Source organism: Pyrus communis, chromosome 1, assembly GCF_963583255.1.
Source record: "Pyrus communis chromosome 1, drPyrComm1.1, whole genome shotgun sequence".
Lineage (NCBI taxonomy): Eukaryota > Viridiplantae > Streptophyta > Magnoliopsida > Rosales > Rosaceae > Pyrus > Pyrus communis.
Window position 1 is genome coordinate 35,399,984 of NC_084803.1, and position 25,833 is coordinate 35,425,816.

Consider the following 25,833-nt stretch of genomic DNA (forward strand, 5'->3'; position numbering starts at 1 on the left):
TACTTGACAAGGCATGTAATGCTAATGATATGTTTTAGGGTACTTTAACGAAAAACTCCTCGTACTGTTCACTTTAACGAAAAACCATATTTTCACACTAAAAGTCAATCATGATACTATTCATTTTACCCTTTATTTTAAATTTATCGTTAAAACTCAGTTTTCAAACTTTTTTCATTAGTTTTCCTTATATTTTACTGCAAGGCAGGAAGTTGAGCAAATCGGCACTCTAGTTTCTCTGTAGCTTTTAAAACCTAACTATACTCAGTTGACATGTTGAATCCTCCTCGATTTTGGACGTCTCCTTGAAAGTATGATCCACTAGAAAGACCTTAGAGGTCTTCAAGGATATTGCCTCCTGTTTATCCACAACGATCACCTGTTGCGCCTCGATATTGCCTCCTGTTTATCCACAACGATCACCTGTTGCGCCTCGTGCGTGAGAGCGACTGAAGCAGCAAACCGCAAACCGAGACACCATATCTTCAAAGTTCAATCCTATTTAGTTTCACATACAAAATTTAGAGTACAATTTATGTGATCCGCCGCTGCGGCTGCCAGAACAGATCTCCACAGACGAACTCATACAGGAAACAAAAAAGTATCCACAAAGAAATAACCTCTCATATGACTCCCTTGATCGATGTTTAACTCGAAACAGTGACCTTACAATTATATCCTCATGTACCAAAAAGAATGATGTTACAACAAAATTGCCACTTAGGAAATGGATATTACTACGTTAGTTGCAAATGCATTGACTGCCAAAATCGTTCTGCCCTTAGAATTGAACAAACCCCAAGAACAGGGTCTGGTGTATAGTTATGCAACCACAAAAGCAAATATCTTGCAGTGGGAGACCTCTAGTGTAGACGCGACATGCATAATAGCCTCCACTTATTCAATCCGGGAGCTTTCTAGCAAATTTAACAAGCAGGTCACCATAAATCATTTAAACTTCGACCGTATCAGTATGCAATTCTGTTGCAGTCAGAAGGTGAAGACATGCATTTGTAAAAGAGACCCATATTAGAATTAATTGTAGTTCCCCGAGGTTGCATCCAACCATTCTTTACCCCTATGATGAAAGTCTTCCAAACAGGATTCCACTGAAAATAATAGCACCAAACCATTTGTTGGACACAAATCTGAAACCAAGACAAGGGCAAGCTCAGCAATCGATTATGTTCAAAGCAAAACGAAGTAAAAAGTTCTTACACCTAAACGATGTTTTTCTTTTCATAGACCGACCAACACACACTACACTATTCAAAAACCAATTCCAACCTCCACCTTTCCTTTTTTGTTCATCATTGATTGGACAAATATGCAAGAAGCCAAAAATAATATTGATGCAATACACATATTTAACCTATATGAATACTTGAAAGCAAAATCATGACTGTAATACGCACTTTCTATTGCAATCAGCCCGGGATGAAAGGTCAGCTGTCCATATCTGCCAAGCTAATTGTCCAGAAGCAGCCGACAAAAATGCATAATAAGGCCAACCTGCTCCAAAGTTTAACGATTTGGGTGTGAGGATGTGGCAGAAACAAAAAGAAAATTTAGATTGAAGTTCCAACAATGATAAAGGGAAAAAAAAACGAACAGAGATACACATAAAGGAAGAAAGAAGAAAACCAATTTCAGCATTATATCCACTGAGGGCAAGACTACTCATGCACAAAATTCCAAAGCCAGTAATCCACTCCTTAGTTGAATCGCCAAATCTCAAAGCCGTAGACTTAACACCTACTTTCAAATCATCTTCCTTGTCCTGCAAGCATGGTCAGAAACATCTTTGGTTGGATTACATTTGAAAAGTTCTCTTAATCCTCGATAATCCATTTCATCACAATCAAATATTGGAAACCACAGCTTCTGACCGCATGAGCAATATAGTGACTAGTTTGTTGTACCTGATGTGCATATATCGTATCATACACAAGTGTCCAGCATACTCCAGAAAAGTACAATGGGAGCACTACAGCTGGATCAATGCTTCCTTTAACTGCAGCCCATCCTAACAAAGCTCCCCAATTGAAGGTTAACCCTAGATAGGCTTGAGGCTGCACCAAGCATGAAAGCATTACCAAATTATCAGTCCACTGTTATGAAACAGCACGTCTAAGTTAAAGAATAAAACTTCAGGATAAGAAACAAAAGCTTTAATTACCCAGAATGTGAACCTCTTCATGAGAGGATAGGAGAAAACTAGCAACAAAGATGAAGCCCCTAAAACACGGCTGAAAATTCCAACGAATTAAATAAGTTTCATATGCTTGCAGATAATATTGGTTTAACACGATTTATATACTAAAAGAGAACAATTAAAAAATCCATGGGTTTAAGGGCAGATACAAAAAATACCAACCTATAATTATTCAGTTGGAGGAGAATCCCAAGACCCAAAAGCAATTGAAATCCAAGAAAGCAAAGCCCCTGAAAGGGTGTCAAAACACCACTTGCAACTGGCCGCAACTTTGTGCGTGCGACCTGAAACAATAATGCATACTCATCATCACATGATCAAAAACCAAACCAAAACAAGCATCATAGTCCAACTGAAAATGCAATGGCTGTGGACGTTACCATGGTATCAATATCCCGGTCAAGGAGATCGTTTATGGTGCATCCAGCACCCCTCAAAAGCAGAGCACCACATCCGAATAGTGTCATCATCTTAAAATCAGGAAGGTGGCCTGGGCTTGCTGCCAATGTTATTGACCTGCACCAACAATCATATGTATTTCAGACAACTTCAACTAAACAAATAAATATACTGTTGCCAATGTTACACAACACTCTTGTTTTTACTTCAACAAGTAAATGTGCGCCCCTCTATGCACCAGAGTTCTATTAGATTAGTTTAAGCGAATATCGCTTATACAGAAAAACAAAACAAGTAAATTCAGCTTAATCCAAATTGTTATCAGTGAATTTTACAAAACAATGAACTGGAGAAACCAAGTTCAAAAATTGAAGTAAAAATCCCTTACCACATACAAGGCCAAGCGAGCAACCAGGTGCCAATGGGCCTGTCGAGGCGAGCGAGCTTAGCATAAGGCCGAGCTTGCCTCGGCAAATACAAGTCGATCCAAGAAGCCTCAGCCTTCGTGCCATGGCCGCCCTGATTTCCGTCGTTCTTCTCACCGGTTGACGAAGGCGAGCTGGAGAGGTGCGCTAAGAGTCTGAGATCAAATTCAACGGAGCCTGGAGTCCAACGGTGCCTTTGATTGAATGGGCCCAACGGGCTTGCGTTCTGATAAGGGTTAGGGTTAGGATTGGCGGTGGTGGTAGTTGGGTGATAAGAAGAGACTGCGAATAGGGTGCGGGAGAGGGGCACTGAAGGTTTCAGAAACCTACGTGAAGAGCGAGAGGCCAGCCAAAACGAAGCCATTTTCGTTATTCATTCAAATGCATCTCTCAGAAGGGCTAGGTAAGATACACTTCGGGGTTTCGGTTTTTTTTTTTTTTTTTTTTTTCTGGGTTTTGTTTATTGCTGCTGTGTTATGACTTATGAGGCAGCTCTCTGTATGCTCTGCACTGTGGAAGTGGAAATGCACAGAGAGCAATGGCATTCAAGAACCAAAATCAAAAGTCTCCAATTCTCCAACCAACATAACAAAATGTCAAAAAATCAAAATGCTTTAAGGGATTAGTACAACCCAAAGTTCTAAGTATTAGCAACATAATTAAAAATGCCTTACCTAATATCATTGAGGCCATAAGTTGGAAGAGATGAATAAAAACCAGGAGGAAAAAGTACAAGAGAGGAAGGATACCCAAAACCCATCACAAATCATACTCAAAATTAGTGTTATTGCAAACCCTAAATTCAAAAGATTTCTCTAGTTTTCCATATTTTCTCATCAAACAAACAAACAAATTCGTATAAAATCAGAAAAGTAAAATCACCAGCAGCAGCGTGCTCCGTGGCTCCTATGACGGCTTTCCTCCGCCCGCAACGGCGTCGACGTTGCTTTCGGCGGTGATGAAAGGCGGACACGGGGTGAAGTGTCGGGTCTGAGAGGATCGGCTGTTCCTAATTCGCAGGTGATATCGCCGACGAAAGAGTTTGAGAGAGAGGCTGAGAGAAGAGACAACAGAGAGAGGCTGCGTGAGGAGAGTCAGCAGACCGAGAGAAGAATAGAGTTATGGTGTGGACAAGTCCAGGGAACTTTGTATAAGCTCTCCAACAACTTATAGAATGCAAATGAGGATCCTCTCCGGATCCTCTTTTTAAGGATCCTAAAGATTCTCAAATTATGTCTGTTCATCGTACGTAAATTATTTTAAATATTTTTATTTAAAATTAAATATAAACAGTATCTGACGAAAATTGATCATACGATGCACGATGAACAAACATGAGAGAATCCTCATTCATAGAATCTGACATGTGGTTTTAAAAAATATGAAAATAAGGAGTTTTAACGAAAAGCTCACGGTACTGTTTACTTTAACGAAAAACCACATTTTTACACTAAAAAGTCAATCCTGGTACTAGTCACTTTACCCTTTATTTTGTCTTTATCATTAAAACTCAAAGTTTTCAAGCCTTTTTCATTAGTTTTCCTATGGTTAGGCATGGTTTGAAAATAGAGAAACCGAAACCGAAACTTTGGTTTAGAAAGTTGTACGATTTTGTACCAAAATTGAAAAAACCGAACCAGTAGGTATGGTACGAACTTGGTCGGTTTCAGTTTCCCCCTTTTCTCCCACCCTTACTCTCAGTCTCGAGTCTCGGCCAAAACGATACCTAGGGCTGGTTCGGTATGGGATACCGAACCGAAACCCTTGTCCCAATTCCCAAACCAATGCTTTCGAGAATCCCAAATTCAAGACCGATCCCAAACCAAATTTTCAGAAATCCCAATTTTCGGGAATCTCAAAATAGTTTTGGGATTTCAACTCCATTCAAAATCCCATCGATTCAAAATCCCTAATTCATAAACCCTAATTTCAGAAATTCCTAATTCCAAAAGCCTTAATTTAGAAACCCTAATTTCAGAAATTGCTAATTCAGAAACCCAAATTCAAAATCCCTAATCAAATTTGGAATCAAACAATTTGCATGAACTTTGGTTGAGTTTATTGCAGGAATTTCTTACCTTGTGCAGTGAGGAAGAGTGCGGACTGAGACCGAGAGCTCGATTCAGGAGGTATGGACAGTGGGTGAAGTCACGATTCAGGTGAGGAGTGAGACTGACGACCGAGGACTGAGGACTGGTGTGGGTAGATTCGAGATTCAGGCGACGGATGTGGAAGGAGAGACAAATCGGCAAGGATGGTGGTGAGGTTCCGTTCAGGTATTGAGGTGAGGTAAGGTTGGAGTCTGAGGGGAGAGAGAGTGAGTGTGACTATGAGTGTTGAGAGACGGAGAGAGAGAAAGAGAGTTAGAGACTAGGTTTAATTTATATTCAACGGTTGAGATTAAATCTGTCACATCCCCGCCCAGGGCGGACCACTTTCCGGGCCTGCTCCACCACCGTAGCACGATATTGTCCGCTTTGGGCTTACTATTCCCTCACGGTTTTGTTTTTGGGAACTCACGAGCAACTTCCCAGTGGGTTACCCATCATGGGATTGCTCTAGCCCCCTTCTCACTTAACTTCGGAGTTCCCGTGGAACCCGAAGCCAGTGAGCTCCCAAAAGGCCTTGTGCTAAGTGGGGATGGGAATATACATATAAGGATCACTCCCCTGGGTGTTGTGGGATGTTACAATCCACCCCCCTTAAGGGCCCGACGTCCTCATCGGCACACACGCGGCCAAGGTTAGGCTCTGATACCAAATTGTCACATCCCGGCCCGGGATGGATCATTTCTCGGGCCCGTTCCACCACCGTAACATGATATTGTCCACTTTGGGCTTACCATTCCCTCACGGTTTTGTCTTTGGGAACTCACGAGCAACTTTCCAGTGGGTCACCATCATGGGATTGCACTAGCCCTCTTCTCGCTTAACTTCGGAGTTCCTACGGAACCCGAAGCCAATGAGCTCCCAAAAGGCCTCGTGCTAGGTAGGGATGTGAATATACATTTAAGGATTACTCCCCTGGGCGATGTGGGATATCACAATCCACCCCCCTTAGGGGCCCGACGTCCTCGTCGGCACACTCGCGGCCAGGGTTAGGCTCTGATACCAAATTGTCACATCCCAGCCCGGGGCGGATCACTTCCCAGGCCCGCTCCACTACCGTAGCACGATATTGTCCGCTTTGGGCTTACCATTCCCTCACGGTTTTGTTTTTGGGAACTCACGAGCAACTTCCCAGTGGGTTACCCATCATGGGATTGCTCTAGCCCCCTTCTCGCTTAACTTCGGAGTTCCCGTGGAACCCGAAGCCAGTGAGCTCCCAAAAGGCCTCGTGCTAAGTAGGGATGAGAATATACATATAAGGATCACTCCCCTAGGCGTTGTGGGATGTTACAAAATCTCAACTGAATCCGACGGTTGTTACAATTCCAAATATATATAAAAATTAAATATATTTTATTTCGGTTCGGTTCGGTTCGGTTCGATTTGGGATTACCGAATGAACAAAAACTAGATACCGATTCCCATACTGAAATTTCGGGATTGGTTCGATATTGGGTACCGAAATTTTCGAGATTTTCGGTTTGGTATTTTTTTTATTCGGTTTCGGGAAATTTTCGGTATGATTTGGAATTTTCGGTTTTTTTTTCCACCCACCACAGAGGGGTGGGGGTGTACGGGCAACACTACAAAAAGACTTACTTTTTACCCCTTTTTACCCTGCCAAAATCTCAACTTAATCTTTATATTTTTATTTCGTCTCACTTTACTTTTTGTTCTTGTCATTTGTATCCATATAATCATTCAATGTTTTGAGGTTGGTGTTGTATTAGTACAAATAATGTTCTATATAAAAGCAAGGGAGAAAAGTTTGAACTTGTGACGCATATGGTTGAAGAAGAAAACCCTGACCATTAAAGTGATCTACTACTTACGTCTTAAGATTGCCGTTAGTTTTGTGATGTGAGTTTTACTAATGATCTTTGAAAAATTAAGCAATTTAAGGGGAGCATATTCAATTTGAGATTCTTAAGGAATTTAGGTTGTCATGAATGAATTTGGATAACTTTGGTAGGGAGTTTGGTGTTTTCTTTTATGTGCCATGATGATTTATCCGTTTTCAGACGTTTCAGATGTAAAAATGAGTTGTCATTTAGTACTACGGTCTAGCGGTAGTCTTCTTCACTTGTAAGTGAGAGGTCTTAGGTTCGATTCTTGCCAAAGGCGAATTTGAACCACACTATTGCTAACTCATTGTGAAGCTAAGCTCACTACCTCCCTCTTAGTGTAGATAATATCATTTGTTTAAAGCACACAAAAAAAATGTAAAAATGAGCTAAGAATCAAACCTAAGACTTATTTCTTACAAGTGATGAAGAATAAACTTTTTAGCCAAAATGGTCTCTAAGATTTGCATAACACATCACTTTGGTCCATGAGATTTGATATTAATAGAAGTGGTCCCTGAGATTGTTCATCATCAATCATTTTGATCATTCCGTGCAAAATTATGTTAAATAAGGATCAAAATGACAAATATATTCTCAATTTAATACACAATGAGCCAAAATGATTTGACAAAAATTAAGGGTATTTTGGTCATTCTATTGTTATTTAATGGAGATTTTTCAAGAAATGACCAAAATGATTGGTGATGGACAAACTTAGGGACCAAGTCTATTGATTTCAAATTTTAGGGACCAAAGTGAGGAGTTATGCAAATCTCATAGACCATTTTGGCTAAAAAGCCTGAAGAATATTATTAAGTAGTAGACTAGTAGTTACAATGCTAATTGCAATTTTATAATAGATTTTAAAATTAAGAAGAATATGACAATAGTCATTTAGTGCTACAACGTAGTGGTATCCCTTCTCATTGATAAGTGAGAGGTTTTATGTTCAATTCTGGTCAAAAGTGATTTCAAACCAAATTATTATGGCTAGCTCACTCTGAGGCTTAACCCACTTTCTCACTCCATATTGTAAATAATATCGTATATATTGAAAAATAAAAAAATTGATCATAGAATTTGTTAAAAATGCATACCATGTTGCTAGAGAGTGCGTTCAACCAAGCACAAATGGAGCCATAGAATTTGATTTGTATAATTTTGAAGTTAATGAAGCGCATGATTTAATTATGATAAATTTTGAAGTAAATATAACTCATTGTTGAATTCATGTTTGACAACTTTATGTTGGTTTTGATATTTATTGTATTACGTTTAAAACAGTAAGCAACTATATTTAGGTAAAGGTGTTCAGCCTGATTCCACCCTCAAATTGGAACCAGGAAAATATCAACGGTTTGGGTCAGTATGGTTTCGCTTAAATTTGTTACTAAAATAGTACGGTTCGCTTCATGATGGTTCTTATTCAGTTCATACCGATTTACGGTTTTGAATACTAAATCATTTGAATCTTGCAAACATATATTTAGAGTACATAAAAAGGTCAAAGGATTTTTATAGTAAAAGATAGTAATTGGATCACACAACAAAGAACATGCATGACTAATCATAAAGAATGATAAACTACAATATATAGAAGAAGATTTAAAAAGTTAAGTGGCACCAAAACTTTACAAAGTTAATGAATATTATTCATATCAACAATTCACAAAACATAACACACATAACTAACAAATTTAGTTTATCAGATCCATTCTGGTTACTAATTTAACAATCTAGAAACAAAAGACCGAAGCATTCTTATTAAGAAACATGATAAAACGGTTGAAATTCACAAAATTTTCAAAACCCAATTAATTATTTATATTCACGGTTTGGTTCTTTTCTAAGCGGTTCCGCCAACATAAAAACCGGAACCGGTATGAACGGTTCGGTCTGATTGTTGAACCTCTATTAACATTTTTTTTTTTGTCAACACGATTTTTTACGGTTTATTTTATTGTGGTTCGATTCAATTTCGCTATTTGCCCACCCCTATATTTAGGTACATTCTTTGAAAGAACACATTAATGAGTATTTGCCCAAGTGAGAGAATAAAAGAAAATCTGAGCTTCACAATCATTAACTTGTTTGAAATAAGTTATTGAATTCTAATCATACTAGTTTTGCGTTGAAGAGTGACATAAACGTATCTATTATTCCATCTTTCATGAATTATGTTACTAAGTATTGCTTGTTGACGAAATTAAATTGAATCATGACTAAAAGGATAACAACATGTTTAGATTGCACGAATATGTACCTGGTGAAAATCTTTATGTACCCATGTGTATGTATTTGTTAATCTTTCTTGTTGCCTATACTCAATTCCAAATGCTTTAATTGGTCAGCTGTTAGTCCTTTTAACAGGATTTCGAGGCTAATAGCACTTAGAGTTAATTTGCTAGGTTAGTGGGAGCATTCAAATGTTAAATACGACCCATGATTGCTATCTAATGTTAATTAATTACAATTATGCTTATGCATATGCCTGATGGCTTAGTGTCACTATGTCATACACTGCCATATTATCTGTCATATTATTGTAAAAGCAAGAGACCAAGCAACTAATGAAAGCAATTGGCAAGTAATCCAATTTTCGAGCTTTACTTCTTTGGCTTTTGTAGAAGCTAGCCATGTCCTCCCCTCCCCTACTCTCTCAGAATGCCACCCTAGCATCCCAAACCAATTGGTCCGGTGGCATTCTGAGTGCAGGAAAGTCTCTCGCTCCAACTCTATTGCCTTTAAATAAGAAAACATATACACACATTTTGGAGTAACTAGCAGCTCGGCTCTACGAATTAACTAAGCACCAAATCGCTTGCAACAATAAAACTGTTCTACGAATTAACTAAGCACCAAATCGCTTGCAACAACAAAACTGTTCTACGAATTAACTAAGCACCAAATCGCTTGCAACAACAAAGCTGTTTGTCACAACTCCAAGAGAATAATTCTATTACTTAAGTCTTAATTTATCCTCGAGCTCTTCCGCCTTCCCCGTCAATTCTTTGTAACCCGGTCAGCTCTACCTCCCCTATTCATTTCCAGTCTTATGCAGAATCACCTTTGTCTCCCTTAGTCTTGCTTGTCGCATGAAATGACTGAATTTAACCGCGGCGGTACTTGTGCCAACCAAACTAGCTAGCTCATTATCTAAGCCTAAAGCAGTGCGTGCTAGTTCAATGTAGCCACTCCATTATGGACCCAATTGAGTAAACCTGTAAACGGGTCGGTTTAAGTGTGACCCGTTAAGTCAACGGATTATTCAAATCCAATCAATTAATCTAATTAATCATCCAAATTTAACCCGTTAAACTAATATGTCATCCGTTTCATCCATTAACACTCATTAGCAATTTTTTATTTTTTTTATTTTGCATTTTGTTGCAAAATACGTTCTAACCCGATGCTCATATTAGAACACGAATAGCCTTTTACCAGGTGCCAAATAGGCTTTAGCGTTATGGTTAGTTCCATGCAACACCGTACCAGGTAGTTTGATGTCATCTTCAATTTGATAAAAAAAACTGTAAAAAGCAAGAAATTTGAGGTGATTTATTGCCTAATGTGTCGGCCAGATGATAAGGTAAATAATTTAGATTTTATTCCAAGAAAATAATTCTCTTTTTTATACTTCTTGTTTACTTCAAATCCTTTCATGGTGCTTTGTTTACAGCATCATACGTTATGGAAATGGAAGGAACACATGGATTAAAATTTTATTTTAATAAAATTACAGAAATATTTTCAACGCGTTCGGGGTAGACCCAAAATGACCCGTAAAATAACAAATTATTAACAGAGTTTTCCGTTAACAATCCGAACTATTAAGCATCCACCAAATGTTAACTTTAACGAGTGCATTGGGTTGGGTTAACGGATTGGTTCTAAAATGCCACCCCTACAATCGAGGCTGATAACCACACAACACATCCATAAATGGACTTCGCGTCATCCATCCGATGACCATCTCCACTGTGACTTTCACCCACTGGAACAAAGTCGAGCCAAGCTAATGCATAAGCACTTCTTGGGTTAAGCTGCGACAGCGATTGGACTATCACAAGCTTCGTCAAAATTGAACTTGAAAATTGACGCTTGTGGAGGTCGTACAACCATATATGTTACGTTAATTAATTAATTTCTTTTATGTGATATTGCGTTGCAGACAAAGGTGATGTAGTTTTAGAATAAGCACGATCAACTACCCAAAGAGGCAGCAGCCTGCAATTCCATTCATTTAGGAGTCGCTCGAATTGTTGTCACAAGAAATTTGCTTAAGGAGTTTGTCAACAAAGCACTAGAAACGCAAAGAAAGTTTCTTAAATGGCAGCCTGCCTACTCTTTTGATCATGACAGTAGAAAAATACCAGCAGCAGTGTATGAGTTGGAAGACCAGAAAGGATGCTCCCAAAATTCCAAGAGAAATTCCTCCAAGTTGTTCACTTCCGGCTGCTCAAGATCTGTTCGTGAAGGAATTTTCAATCACCATGGACCTACGAGTGACTTGATCCCTCACAAGGGATACCTAGGCAATTTAAGTCTTTACCTAAATGCAGGCGTATAACTAAACAAATACAACAATCCTCATATTCCATTTTTTTTTTTCATGTTAGAATCAAAGGGGTTTCTTGTGACAAAAGATTGTAATTAATAAGAAGCGTTAGTCTTGAATGGGTCATACTCAAAATAATAAAACCCTCCACCACGAGAAATAAAGGGTGAAATTGTGTTGGATTTATTTCGTTACATTATGTACAAATTTTTTTAACACTCACTTAGAGAAGTGAGTTACCAAACTTGTCCACCATTAGAGCAATCCATTATTGTTTCGTAACGTTTTCCACATCTATGACAACCATCATGAGGCGAAAAATTTCGCTTGGATTGGAGACGTTCGTAGCGCAAGGTAATATTTGGTGACAAGCTTTCCACAAATGAGAAATAACAGGAGCATTGGGAGAAACTTTGACACCAGGCTGCCTGATGTGACGGTTCAAAACCTTTGTAAATCCCACCTAGCTCAATGAAATTTCATTTTTATCAACCCACCAAAATACCTTTCACCTAGCTCAAGTGATTTGGAGCATGTTTAATATTCTTTTTTATTCAATATTTAGTTTTTGAAAACGATAAATGCATCTAAATTACTATATTCTTATTAGTTTTAAAAACAAATAATGGATTCAATATTTAGTTTTTGAAAACGATGAATGCATCTAAATTACTATTAGCTAAAGATCAAAATGCTTTCTAACCCAAAATAGGTAATTTATTTGTAATGATTTGTCTCCATCACGATATGAAAAGAAACTTGAGCTATGACTAAGTACTCTAAACAAGAGTCCACGTCGCTAGCCTAAGAAAGAAAATGTAAAATGCCACACACAGGTAGCCTAGGTTCTTTGTGAGATTCAAACATTGAAATCTAACTACCCTAAACAAGAATCAACACATAGCTAGTCTTTGTTCCCTTCCCACTGTGAGAGTCAATCCATAAACATATAGCAATACATCAAGAGGCATTAGCTAGGCAGTCTCGGAGATCGTTATTTTCTTATACAAGCGATAATGGAGAAGAGAATAATCGAACCTAAAACCTAAATGATCTGAATATCGTTGTACGCAATAACATATAGTTGATCTTCTCAATATACGTGGAAGGTGACCAGTCCAAAACTATCCACCCATATTTTTCAACATTTTGTTAATAACTTGACATCTTGTTCCTTGATTCGAAAGAAGTACATAGAAGTACGTCGCAATCGAACATTTTGAACTTATCAATTGGAAAGAATCATAAAAATATTGATACAGGACAAGTAGCTGAGAGCAAGAAAATACATACAAGTGGTAAAGTGATGCGTGAGTAGTGGACTTGATTTACACAAAGTCATGCTACATGAAATTGAACCCTCTCTGGACCGACCATTGGCATATTGATCTCTTTTTAGACTAGTCAAGAACACCGACAAATGCGAATGAACGACGCACAAAAAGGGAAAAATTTCATGATATCAAACGTGGTTGTTTTTTGTTTTTTCAACCATCAGCAATATTACTAGTCTAAACTACACGCTAAAGAGGAACAAAGGTTTGAATTCGAGAAATAATTGGTTGGCGCGAATGCGCTATCAATCAAAGCTACCCACCACTGCATTTTTGTTTAATAATAATGGGAATTCATAATTGCATTTGTGATATGTCAATGTGTGGCTGTGATAAGAGGATTTCATTGATATTATTTTTTATGAGAATTCATTTATAATGAATTCAGATCCTCTCTAGATTTGTTTCTGGATCCTCGAGATTAAAAATCTTGTGTCCAGGAATTGAGTTTAATTTCTTTTACTTATTTCACGCAAACAACATATTTCTTCCTCTCTTCCTTCGTCCTTCATAATCACGCCTCCGCCTGTTCTGTCTATCTCAATTCTGAATCCTTTCTCCCAAATCTCATGACACCGTCCACTATTGGCGGCGAAAGAGCTGGAAACCAATGGGCAACACCGAGTTTGTGGCTCTGGTTCTCGCCAATATTAAACAACCAATAAAGAATCTGCATTTCGTTGATTTTTGAGATGCAAATTCTTCTATCTTCTCCCTCCCTCTCTCTGCTCCCTCTCTTCAAATTTGTACGTTGTAACCAGCCCAATCAACAAGTACTAAATAGGGTTTGGGGACAATTAAAAGAAAAAATATATATAAAAAAAAAAAAAAACAGTATTAAAGTTCAGTCGGCTTATTGTATGTGAAATCATAATTTCTCCATTGAAAGCATTAGGCATCAGAGAGGAAGAAAAGAGAATGATATGAACGGAAAGAGGAGGAAGACAAAAAGGTGTCTGCTACATCTGACAAACGAAAACAAAATACAAAAATTTACGTGAACAGCTAGAATTAAACGGTCAACGGCCTCTAAGGATCCGAAGAGGATCCGACTCCATTCATATTCTGCAAATTCTAAGTTATCCATATCTGGCTAATAAAATACTTTTAAGTACCAACGAAGGTATAATATTTTGTATTTAAGTAGGTGTCTCGAGCTCCTTAGTATTACGGTATAATGATATTTCTCTTCATTTATAAGAGATTTTAGGTTTGATTCTCATAAAAAACAAGTTTGAATTACATTATTGTTTACTTACGAGGAGACGTTGAATTTTCAAAACTCACCATTTTGAACTTACATGAGGCATGGACCATAAGTAAAAGGCTAGTATATTTTGAGTCCCTGTTTTTTTTTTTTTTTTTTTTTTTTTTGGGAAAGTATTTTAAGTTCCTGTTTAGAAATATTAAACAATGATGAGTTTTCTTTGCCATTTGGTGTAAACGTACACGTTAGCTTATTTAAAGGTCTAACGCTTACTACATTTTTAATTTAATGAAAGATCAAACAATCAATTCAACTAAAAGCATAAATTATTTCAATTTTTTTTTTTTTTTGTCAAACGATATATTTTGTTGGATTAGATGTTAAATAAGCCACCGATGAGATTTGAACATACGTCTTCATGCAAGAGCTCAACATTTTTCTACCAATGTGGTAAATGACTCAATTTCAAGGTGAGATGATTAACAAGACTTTAGTCACCAATTTATGTTGCATGTTGTAATCTTTAATGATTATTGTTAAATTCTTTTAGTTTTGTGGATCCCTACCCTTCTTAATGTCAATATGGAGTAGGTAGAAGTGTAGGGTGGATTATCTTTCTTTTTAATCTCTTCTCATTTCCTTTCCTTCTCTCACACTTTTCTTTTTGTCTTCATCTATCTATAAAAAAATCAATACAAAATGTTGAGATGACTTAACCGTTTAAATAAGAGGAGAGAGAAGGAAAAAGAAATTAAGAAATAAGAGAATTCTACTCCCTAACGTAGAGATCTGAAGGTACTTATGCTTAGGAAACGTGCATATCACAAATATAAATACAGTAAAATGTTATTAAACTTTCAGTTTCATTGCTTTTCTTGCATCCAGAAAATTTGCTATTGGATACATATATATAGGAACCTTGAAGTTTTTTATTTCTTTTTGAGTGTACTTTCCCAACAAGTTTGGGTATAAATGATATTAGTTCATCTGGACAACACTGGAAACGGATCCTCTTCTTGAGGATCCGGAGGATCCCGTGATCATGGCCGTTCATCGTACATCGTACGGTCAATTTTCGTTAGGTATTATTTATATTTAATTTTAAATTTTAAATTTCAAATAATTTCTAACCACACGATATACAATGAACGGACATGATCACGGGATCTCTCAGATCCACAGGAAAAGGATCCGACGACTTCACTTTCATCGTTCGCATGTGTTGAATATTTTAAGAATATATATAGGGATAAGATCAAGCGACAAATATTTTTACAAATACTTTTACACTCTTTTTAAGTCTTTTGATTACATAATATTCAATGGTTATTATTCATTCATTAAATGACATGGATACTTATGTGGATTTAACTAATATTAAAGATAAAATAAAAACGTAAAATATAAAATCTAGAAAATTAAAAATATAATTAAAAAAGAAAGAGAATTTAACTGAAATTGGTTTTCTCATTCCCTTTTCGATCAAGACTTGAACCCTAATAAAAAAATCATGAAACTTCTTCTTTGCGATGAGGAAGCTTGATGTCATCACCATCACAATCATAAAATTGGGTGTAGTCAAAGTTAAGAAGTGGATTTTGATCCTTAATGTTGATTTGATGATTCTGATCAAGATTGGATGGACTGGCTGGTGAAGAAGCCGCGGTGGGATCGGCTACAAAGTAGTCTGGCTGGTGGTCTTGTGGAACAAAGTAGTGTGCCTGATCAGCGAAACCAGTAGTACCAGTCTGCAGCGGATCATATTGAGAGGAATCAGTACCACTACTTGGCTCTTGTGTACTGGAGTAGTATTATTGTGGCATGTCCGTCGAAGCTTTGTTCACAAAACCATTGTGCTGAAGGTAGTCTTCTTGTCTAGCCATGCCTAGTGAAGATGCCATAATTGGGTCTGCAATAGAATTTGGTTGGGAAAGACATGCTGCTTCTGCAATGAAATCATATGGCCTCGCCATAGCCGTCATTGGTATCATTGGTTCTTGGGTATCATGGTAGTATTGTGGCAAGTGCATCTGCTGCTGTTGATTGTCTGGCATAGCTAGTGATGAAGAACCCACGGTTCGGTCTTGTGTAACAAAGTTTAGGGTCAACACTACTACAATATCGGCTATCACCGGCGGACCAAAAACCGACAAGAAACCCCGATTTCTGTCGGAAATTTGGCAAAAATCCGACATAAAACACTGCAATGTCGGATTGGAATAGCGACGCCATTGCTACCGTCACTAAAGGGCTTCAGCGTCGCTTTGTTCGCTTAATCCGCCACTACGCAGCGTCGGTTTAAAGCGACGCTGATGTTAACGTCGGTTTAAAGCGACGCTAGTCAACAATTAACTAAATAAAATATGCAAACTAGTGACGGTTTAAAGCGACGTTAGAAAACAATTAAATAAATAAAATATGCAAACTAGTGACGATTTAAAGCGACACCACCTTTGATAATAATAATTTAAAAAAAAGTCGAAATCTGTTTCTGTATTCGTTCTCAAATAATTATAACTCAAAAAAAATTATATAATCGAAATAATAAATTTCAATTTTAGGCCAAAACAAACAATAATAAAAATAATTCAAAAGAAAAATAGTGCCATAATATACAAATGTTTTACATCTAACATTCCATATACTTTACAAAAATTCATCCTCCATGCTTTCCTGTGCTTGCCTTTGTCGAAGACCACATATTTTGTAGCTCCATAGTGCCATATATAATACTAGCAACTCCATGCTGCCATGCTTGCCATCAGATCAGTGCTCCAATACTTTACTACTTCAACATTAAGGCTCTAATCTCTATAGATTAAACTCAGGTTTTATACCTTTAAAAAATTATGGATCTGCGATTTCCAGTGTCCTTGCTCTTCAGATCCAACATGCATAAATACAAAAAAAACAATTAAAAACCAAGAAACAAAAATAAATTTTCAATTTAAGCATAAAACTATTTAGAATACAAAATAGAAACTAAAATTAATAATCATAATAATTTAAAAATGAACCACCTTCAAGCTCTTCCTCCTCGAATTGGAGTTCTTCAGAATGTTGATCTTCAAACTGGTGATCCAAAGCAAACGGGGAAGGAGTTGAGGAAAAAATGAAAAGGAGGAAGAAGGGGACGCACAGATGAAATGGGGAAGGAGAAGAAGAAAGTCTGAAATTGGGGGAGAAATGAAAGCACGGTTGAAATGGGAAAGAGAGGGGTTTAAATATGGGTACTTAGTTTGCGTCCGTTAAAACCGACGCAAACGTCTGACACTTTTTTTGAAATTCACATAGCGTCGCTTTAATGAAACTCGCGTCGCTTTAATGAATCTAGCGTCGCTTTAAACCGACACAAACTTCTGACACTTTTTGAAATTCACATAGCGTCGCTTTAATGAAACTTGCGTCGCTTTAATGAAACTAGCGTCGCTTTAATGAAACTAGCGTCGCTTTTAACCGACGCCAACTTCTGACACACTTTTTGAAATTCACATAGCGTCGCTTTAATGAAACTTGCGTCGCTTTAATGAAACTAGCGTCGCTTTTAACCGACGCCAACTTCTGACACACTTTTTGAAATTCACATAGCGTCGCTTTAATGACACTAGCGTCGGTTAAAACCGACACTAAGTCTCTCCATCCATTCAAACAAGCGGGAAATTTCCCGCCTAATATTTCAAATACTATAATTTTATATATATTAATTTTATAACCCTAAAAAATACTATAATAATTATATATATATTAATGTAACAATTTTATACCCCTAAAAACTATAATAATTATATATATATATATATATATATATTAAATTAAATTTTAAAAATTGGTGACCGTTGGATCAGTTTCAATATACATACTATTCAATTTCTTTAAGTGTTATACATACAAAATAAATAAATTTAAATCTACTTAATAAATATATATATATATACACACACCATTGAACTTGATGGGATACAAATTCTATGGAACTTTTCAATGGTTATAAAACGAAAAACTAATTTAAATCAATATGTCGCTTAAAAGCGACACTGGGTTTCAAAATATTTAAAAAAACTAATTTAAAGCGACATTGGATTTCAAAATATTTAAAAAAATAATTTAGTGTCGGTTATAAGCGACACTCATATAAGGGTAGGTTTTTGGGTGTGCAAAGCACCATTTTTGCACAAGTCAAACCACCTGGTTTTTTCTTCTAAAAAAGAAAACATATATTCCGTATAATACCTCCTGGTCCCAAAATAAGATCTCTTCAATTAATTGGAAGGATACTTCTGAGAATTTGTATTACACAAGAGCAAAAAAATAATAAAAGTTGAGGGCCATATTTGTGCGCTATATAGCACACACACTCCACACTCTGTCCATCAATTGATAGTGAAATTAGTTTGACGGTTGAGATCGTTGAAATTAGTTTCGGAGAATTCATATCCCATCAAAACAATAGATTGACTAACACTTAGAGTTTATTTATACTTTCATTAAGTATAACATAAGATTTTGTGGTATCCACTTGTGTAAATATTTTAATTTGAAGATCGAATTCATTCATTCTATTCATAAAGGGTCAATGAGTGTAGCTGTAAAAAATCATCAAAATCGGAGTTAAAATAACCGTTAAATCGTGATTTTTCGTTTATAACCGTCGAAAAGCTTTGTCCCGTTACTTGATATCTGAATGTTTGTTTTTTGTGATTTTTTGCTGATGTGATCTCGAAGCATATGCAAACAAGTTTGACGGTTGGGATCGTTGAAATTAGTTTCGGAGAATTCGTATCCCATCAAAACAATAGATTGACTAACACTTAGAGTTTATTTATACTTTCATTAAGTATAACATAAGATTTTGTGGTATCCACTTGTGTAAATATTTTAAATTGAAGATCGAATTCATTCATTCTATTCATATAGGGTCAAGGAATGTAGCTGTAAAAAATCATCAAAATCGGAGTTAAAATAACCGTTAAATCGTGATTTTTCGTTTATAACCGTCGAAAAGCTTTGTCTCGTTACTTGATCTCTGAATGTTTGTTTTTTGTGATTTTTTGCTGATGTGATCTTGAAGCATATGCAAACAAGTTTGACGGTTGGGATCGTTGAAATTAGTTTTGGAGAATTCGTATCCCATCAAAACAATAGATTGACTAATACTTAGAGTTTATTTATACTTTCATTAAGTATAACATAAGATTTTGTGGTATCTACTTGTGTAAATATTTTAATTTGAAGATCGAATTCATTCATTGTATTCATATAGGGTCAAGGAGTGTAGCTGTAAAAAATCATCAAAATCATAGTTAAAATAACCGTAAAATCGTGATTTTTCGTTTATAACCGTCGAAAAGCTTTGTCCCGTTACTTGATCTCTGAATGTTTGTTTTTTGTGATTTTTTGCTGACGTGATCTCGAAGCATATGCAAACAAGTTTGACGGTTGGGATCGTTGAAATTAGTTTCGGAGAATTCGTATCCCATCAAAACAATAGATTGACTAACACTTAGAGTTTATTTATACTTTCATTAAGTATAACATAAGATTTTGTGGTATCCACTTGTGTAAATATTTTAAATTGAAGATCGAATTCATTCATTCTATTCATATAGGGTCAAGGAATGTAGCTGTAAAAAATCATCAAAATCGGAGTTAAAATAACCGTTAAATCGTGATTTTTCGTTTATAACCGTCGAAAAGCTTTGTCCCGTTACTTGATCTCTGAATGTTTGTTTTTTGTGATTTTTTGCTGATGTGATCTCGAAGCATATGCAAACAAGTTTGACGGTTGGGATCGTTGAAATTAGTTTCGGAGAATTTGTATCTCATCAAAACAATAGATTGACTAACACTTAGAGTTTATTTATACTTTCATTAAGTATAACATAAGATTTTGTGGTATCCACTTGTGTAAATATTTTAATTTGAAGATCGAATCCATTCATGGTATTCATATAGGGTCAGGAGTGTAGCTGTAAAAAATCATCAAAATCGGAGTTAAAATAACCGTTAAATCGTGATTTTTCGTTTATAACTGTCGAAATTAGTTTCATAGAATTCGTATCCAATCAAGTTCAATGGTGTGTGTGTATATATATATATATATATATATTAAGTAGATTTAAATTTATTTATTTTGTATGTATAACACTTAAGAAATTGAATCGTATGTATATTTAAGCCAATCCAATGATCACCAATTTTTTAAAATTTAATTTAATATATATATATATATAATTATTATAGTTTTTAGGGATATAAAATTTAATTTAATATATATATATATATATATATATATATAATTTAATATATATATATATATATACACTTTATGTCGCTTAAAAAGCGACACTAGTATTTAAAAATTATTAAAATAATGTTTACGTCGGTTTAAAAGCGACACTAGTATTTAAAAATTATTAAAATATATGTTTACGTCGGTTTAAAAGCGACATAAACATTTAATAACGCTTATAAGCGACAGTAAATCCGACGTCATGTTCAGTTAGTGTCGCAACTGCCTAATCCGCTACTATATTAGATTAAAGCGACACCACCCTCGGACACTATAACCCCCTTTTGTAGTAGTGCAAGGCTAAACTCGTGCATAATCCAGCAACCGCTTTCTGCAAATACTTTTACAAATACTGGAGCAGTAATATTAAATCAAGGGACAAAGCTCGAGTTTATATTTACAAGAAGAAGTTTCATGATTTTTTTATTAGGGTTCAAGTCTTGATCGAAAAGGGAATGAGAGAACCAATTTCATTTAAATTATCTTTCTTTTTTAATTTTCCAAATTTTATGTTTTTTTCAGTTTTATTTTATCTTTAATATTAGTTAAATCTACATGAGTATCCATGTTATTTAATGAATAAATAAAAATCATTAGATCTCATGTAATCAAAAAGCTTAAAAAAAATGTAAAAATATTTGTCCCTTGATTATATCTCACACATACATACATACATAGATATATATGTGTGTGTGGGTGTGTGTGAGTGTGTGTGTGTGTGTGGGGCTGCTTGAACAGAGGATGGGAAGTTGGGTTATTGACCCAACAATCACATTCTTTGAAATTAAACATTCACCTTTTTCTAGTTGGCGAAAAGACATGATGTATTTTGTACAGATGTATTCCTTTACAAACAGACATGATCATTGGTAATTGGTCTTTCGTATCAAGCATACCCATTAGAAATAATGATGTAATGTTCAGTTGTATCTCATGGTTAGAGGACACACCCAAAACCAAAGGATATGTCTAAAAGGTGCAATTCTCTTTATATATATTGGTAACATTAGTAGAAGAAAAATCATTCATAAATTTGTTGTCTACATAATTTCTTTGCTCTTTCTTCTTTTTCCATCACATTCATACAATTTCTTTCTAATTATTTTTAAGGTAATATAATTTAGTTTTACTAATCGAATATTCCATACTTTGTTGTATTTTGGAAGTGATTTGTCAATAACCCCTTAGCAAACTCATTCGAGTGGGGGCAAATAACAGTTTAAGGAAACGAGTCAAGTCGTACCTCAAAATCATCCTTTTGTTTATTCTCTATATTTCTACATTTATTCTAATAATATGTAATGTGACTATTTATTTATCTTATGGTGTTAGTTTTATTATTTGGATGGTCGACATGAATATCTTAAGTAACTATTTACAAATGCACGTGTCACATTTCTAAAAATCATTAAAGGTTTACAATAAACATTCATGTTTGTTATTTAATTTATTTTAAAACAAAAAAAAATGTGGGTGTCTCCGCACAAAACTTGATCCTTTCAAATTTCAATCATTTAATTTAGTTTTCAATTTTTCTAAGTCGAATTTTTCGTTTATCTTGGCAGGTAATAGTCCAGTGGATACGAAGAATAAGCAAAGGAAGACACCTGTCGTCAGTTGAATATGAAGCTATATATATATATATATATATATATATATATATATATATATAGATAAAACTAATATAAATCATCTTAAACGATATTGCGTGGGCATTTTTGCTAGTTTACTTGAGAAATAGCTGTAGCTGCATGCATGATCCATCAAAGAATGCTAATTTATTATTTGTTTTTATTGTTATTATTATTTTCTTGGGTGAGATTTGAATTTCTAATAAAAGTAACAGAGTTAGAGAGGCAGGATGTTTTGCTTGTATTTGGTGCTATTCTTTCACTTCTTCCCTACTCATCTCCATTACAGACCATATGTCAGACCAATGGATGTTACGATACACAAGTGTAACTTGCACTTTAGTCAACATACTTCAAATGTCAACGCAGTTTGGCAGCTAATGGACCTCTGGTATAATTCACTAAGGCGTCGTCTAAAAAAAAAAAAATTCAGATTAATCAGAATTAACATCTGAAAACTACTTAGTATTATGGTCTAGTGGTATTTCTTTTCACTTATAAGTGAGATATCTTAGGTTTAATTATTGCCAAAGGCGAATTCGAACCACATTATTGCTATGAGAATAAGCACACTCCCTCCCTTTTAGTGTAAATAATATAGTTTATTTAAAAAAAAAAAAAAAACTGAAATCGTACCAAAAAGGGAAAGAAGGATGTTGCCATCTGAAATTAATGTCTATAGCTACTAACGTAGTGTAATTAGATAAAAACAAAACAAATGCAGTATCACACCCTCATTATAAATCGATATAGTACATCATAAATCATGCATGCAGGCAATTCGAACTACAACAACAACACACACACACACACACACACACACACACACACACACACATAATTGAAAACGATGAGTTGCACCACTAACTTGACAGCATACATGAGTAACACAATCATCAGCACGTAATAGCACACCCTCATTATAATCGGAATAGTATATTATAAATCATACATATAGTTGCAGGCTCTTCGGAACGACGGTTGTTCCAATAAAAAAACATTAACTTGATTGCGAACATGAATTACACAACCTTCAGCGACCTATTTTAACACAAAACAAATTTCAAAGGTTAATTATGATATTCATTTTTTTAATATTGTGTGACCACGATATAGGATGGTGATATTCTTTTTTTTTCAGATCCAATAACCCTTCTTTCTGACGCTCAGGCGATTATTCGAATGATTAATCGACGGACGAGGGTAAATGTGAATCTCGAAGGTTTACTACATGATATATGGTACTTGGTGGGTTGCATGGAATTTGTGGAGTTTGTGTTTTCGAACCGTGAAACTAACAAAGCGGTGCATGCCGTAACAGCTTTCATTCAATCGGCATGAAGGTCTTATAGTTGGGATTGTATTGGTCATGACTTTCTTTTTAATATTGGATGATGTAAACTTATTTGAAACCCTTTTTATTAATTTTCTTTAAAATCTATCCTTTGCCAAAAAATAATAATAATAAATAACCCTTCTTTCTTTATCTCTATTTATCTCTATTAATTAATGAAACCTTTTTTGTAAACCAAAAGAGAGTGAAAAAACTACTTAGTTTTCTATCACACAAAAAAAATGATGGGCAATAATGTAACTTTATAGATCTAAATTTTTTTTATTTTTATTGATGTCTCACCTACAGGTGATGTTAAAATATCTCTAATATATATATTTAAAAAAAATCCTAAAAACAAAAACTTCCCACTCCCCCCATGTTCTCTCTCTCTCCCTCTTCCTCTCTTCTCATTTTCTAAAAAAATATATTCATACACACAAGGTGTGTAGGCAAATTCTAGTTCAATTTTGAAGGAAAGCCAAAAGCCACGCGATTTTTTCCTACTAATCAAATAGTTTAGTCATTTTTTAGACAAAAAAAAAAAAGAGAAAAGTTTAGTCATTTAATCATGATTAGCCCAAATCCCCATGGTTCATCGTCAACCATTGGCAAAGTCCACGTTCGCACATCTTGAACCTGGCCCTGGACACGTCTCTGTTCATTTTCCGTGGACCCCTCCCCCCCATCTTCAACGTAAAAAAAAAGTCGCAGGGTATTGGACGGATCGCAACGAAAAGGCGAAAAAGTCAATGCCCAGAAACCACAGATGGAGAAAATTTTCAGTGAAAACACAGTTTAATATATTAAGTATGATAATAAAAATGTTGAAATTATTTTTAAATATCTAACGATTTATATCATGAACCAAACTATATTTTTGATACACCGAAAAATCTTTCAGCCAAACATGTTGCTTTTTCACAATTTTGCACTTCGAATAACTAACGTTGGAAGCGGGCATTTCCGTAAATACCTATAGCCGTTGACTCCCCAACATGAATTTATTTAGTTTTATAGATAATATTTTTTAGAACTTCGATGTGACCTAACTTGTCGCTAGACAATACGGAGTATGATAAATTATATGTAAACGGTGTGAAGTTTGAACAAACTAAATCAACTTTATGAAACAATTTAAAACGTCTATGAACTGTGTATACAACGTGTATTTTCTTATTTTATTATTTACAGTGTATTGACGATTTAGATGGTATACAAGCATGCCAAAGAGACATGACATGAATGCCAGTGTCACTCACAAGTTAAGCTTTATTTATGTTTTTCTTGGACGATGAGCCCGGACAAAATGATAAATCAAATACTTTAATATTAATTTTAATAATGTTTTAAGGTTATAAATGTTAAGAGTATATAGAATTTGTAGTATGATTTTTTTTTTTTTTTTAGTCGAGCAATAGCGTATAGTAAGTTGGATGTTAAATTAGACACCGACGGGATTTGAATTTACGTCATCATGCAATAGCACAATACATTTTCATCATTGTGAAAAAAGATCACTTGCAGAATTTGTAGTATTATAATGCAGAAGCGTATTTCACAAAGATCAAACATGTAGAGTCAGCCAATAGGAAGCTTATCTCACTAACGGTTACTTGAGAGCAATTCCACCCCTAAAGACTTTGCGCCAGCACCTAGTGCCTTTATCTACTCAAGTGAACAGTAATAGACCTCAATGAATAGTAATAGGCCAAAACATCTCCACCTCTAAAACAAAAAATAGGCTAGTAAATTTTATTAAAATATGATTATTTTTTATTATAAAATACTAAAAATTAATTATTTTATTTTTAATTTCAAACTTAAATTTTTTTTTGGAGAAAAAACTTGGACCGTTGATATGTGATCGGACGGTCCAGTTTAAAAGTGAAATTCAAATTTTTTATACCATTGGAAATCCAATGGCAAAAATTGGGCCACGTCGCCCACCCGGGGAAGATGTTAGTGCGCCTGCGCCGTTGGGCCCCGCCTTTGATTTTGTTGTCTGCTACTCGCAGCCATGCATCAGGCACCAAGCGCAACAACACAAATGGCCCGGTCCCAAGGTTTGTAAAAAATGGGCTGGTCTGGAGACCAGCTTGGGCAGGGTGCCAGGCAAACACACGGGCTGGAATGAATTGACAGGGTGCCAGCCTGGTTTTTTGACTGGGTGCTAGGCTATTCCACCTTCGGTGGAATTGCTAAGGAGAGAGAGTCTGAATTACAACTTGTAATCCTAGCCATGCATCTAATCTAGCCTATGAGCTTTAGACAAGTGGCAATTCCTTGTAACAAACTGAATAATAACAACTCTTTTCTACTACCTTGCATGTGAGCTTAAGGTAAATTAACATGTAAATCAAATTAACCATTTATAATTCAACAATAAATCTGCAACCATATTTACTTGTACGTTGATAGAACCTAATTCTCAACCCTAACTCAACCTTAACTATTGCACTCAAGGTTCTAAAAGACGCTAGGTGC

At 35.5% G+C, this 25,833-nt stretch overlaps 1 protein-coding gene across 2 annotated transcripts; it reads right to left on the reverse strand.

Moving 5' to 3' along the window:
* Nucleotides 1-484: 484 nt before the first annotated feature.
* On the reverse strand, nt 485-4,163 carry LOC137742563 (4-hydroxybenzoate polyprenyltransferase, mitochondrial-like). Of its 2 annotated transcripts, none has more exons than XM_068482480.1 (9): nt 3,922-4,163; nt 3,003-3,544; nt 2,596-2,731; nt 2,378-2,499; nt 2,180-2,249; nt 1,923-2,072; nt 1,645-1,780; nt 1,416-1,512; nt 485-1,148 (listed from the first exon to the last, which is right to left on the reverse strand). In XM_068482480.1, exons 2-9 carry the CDS (start codon nt 3,401-3,403, stop codon nt 1,079-1,081), a joined length of 1,182 nt encoding a protein of 393 aa, XP_068338581.1. In that variant the 5' UTR covers nt 3,404-3,544; nt 3,922-4,163; the 3' UTR covers nt 485-1,078. The 2 variants fall into 2 exon arrangements, with proteins under 2 accessions (XP_068338581.1, XP_068338573.1); XM_068482472.1 differs by having other exon boundaries at nt 3,003-3,549.
* Between the last annotated feature and the right edge of the window lie 21,670 nt (nt 4,164-25,833).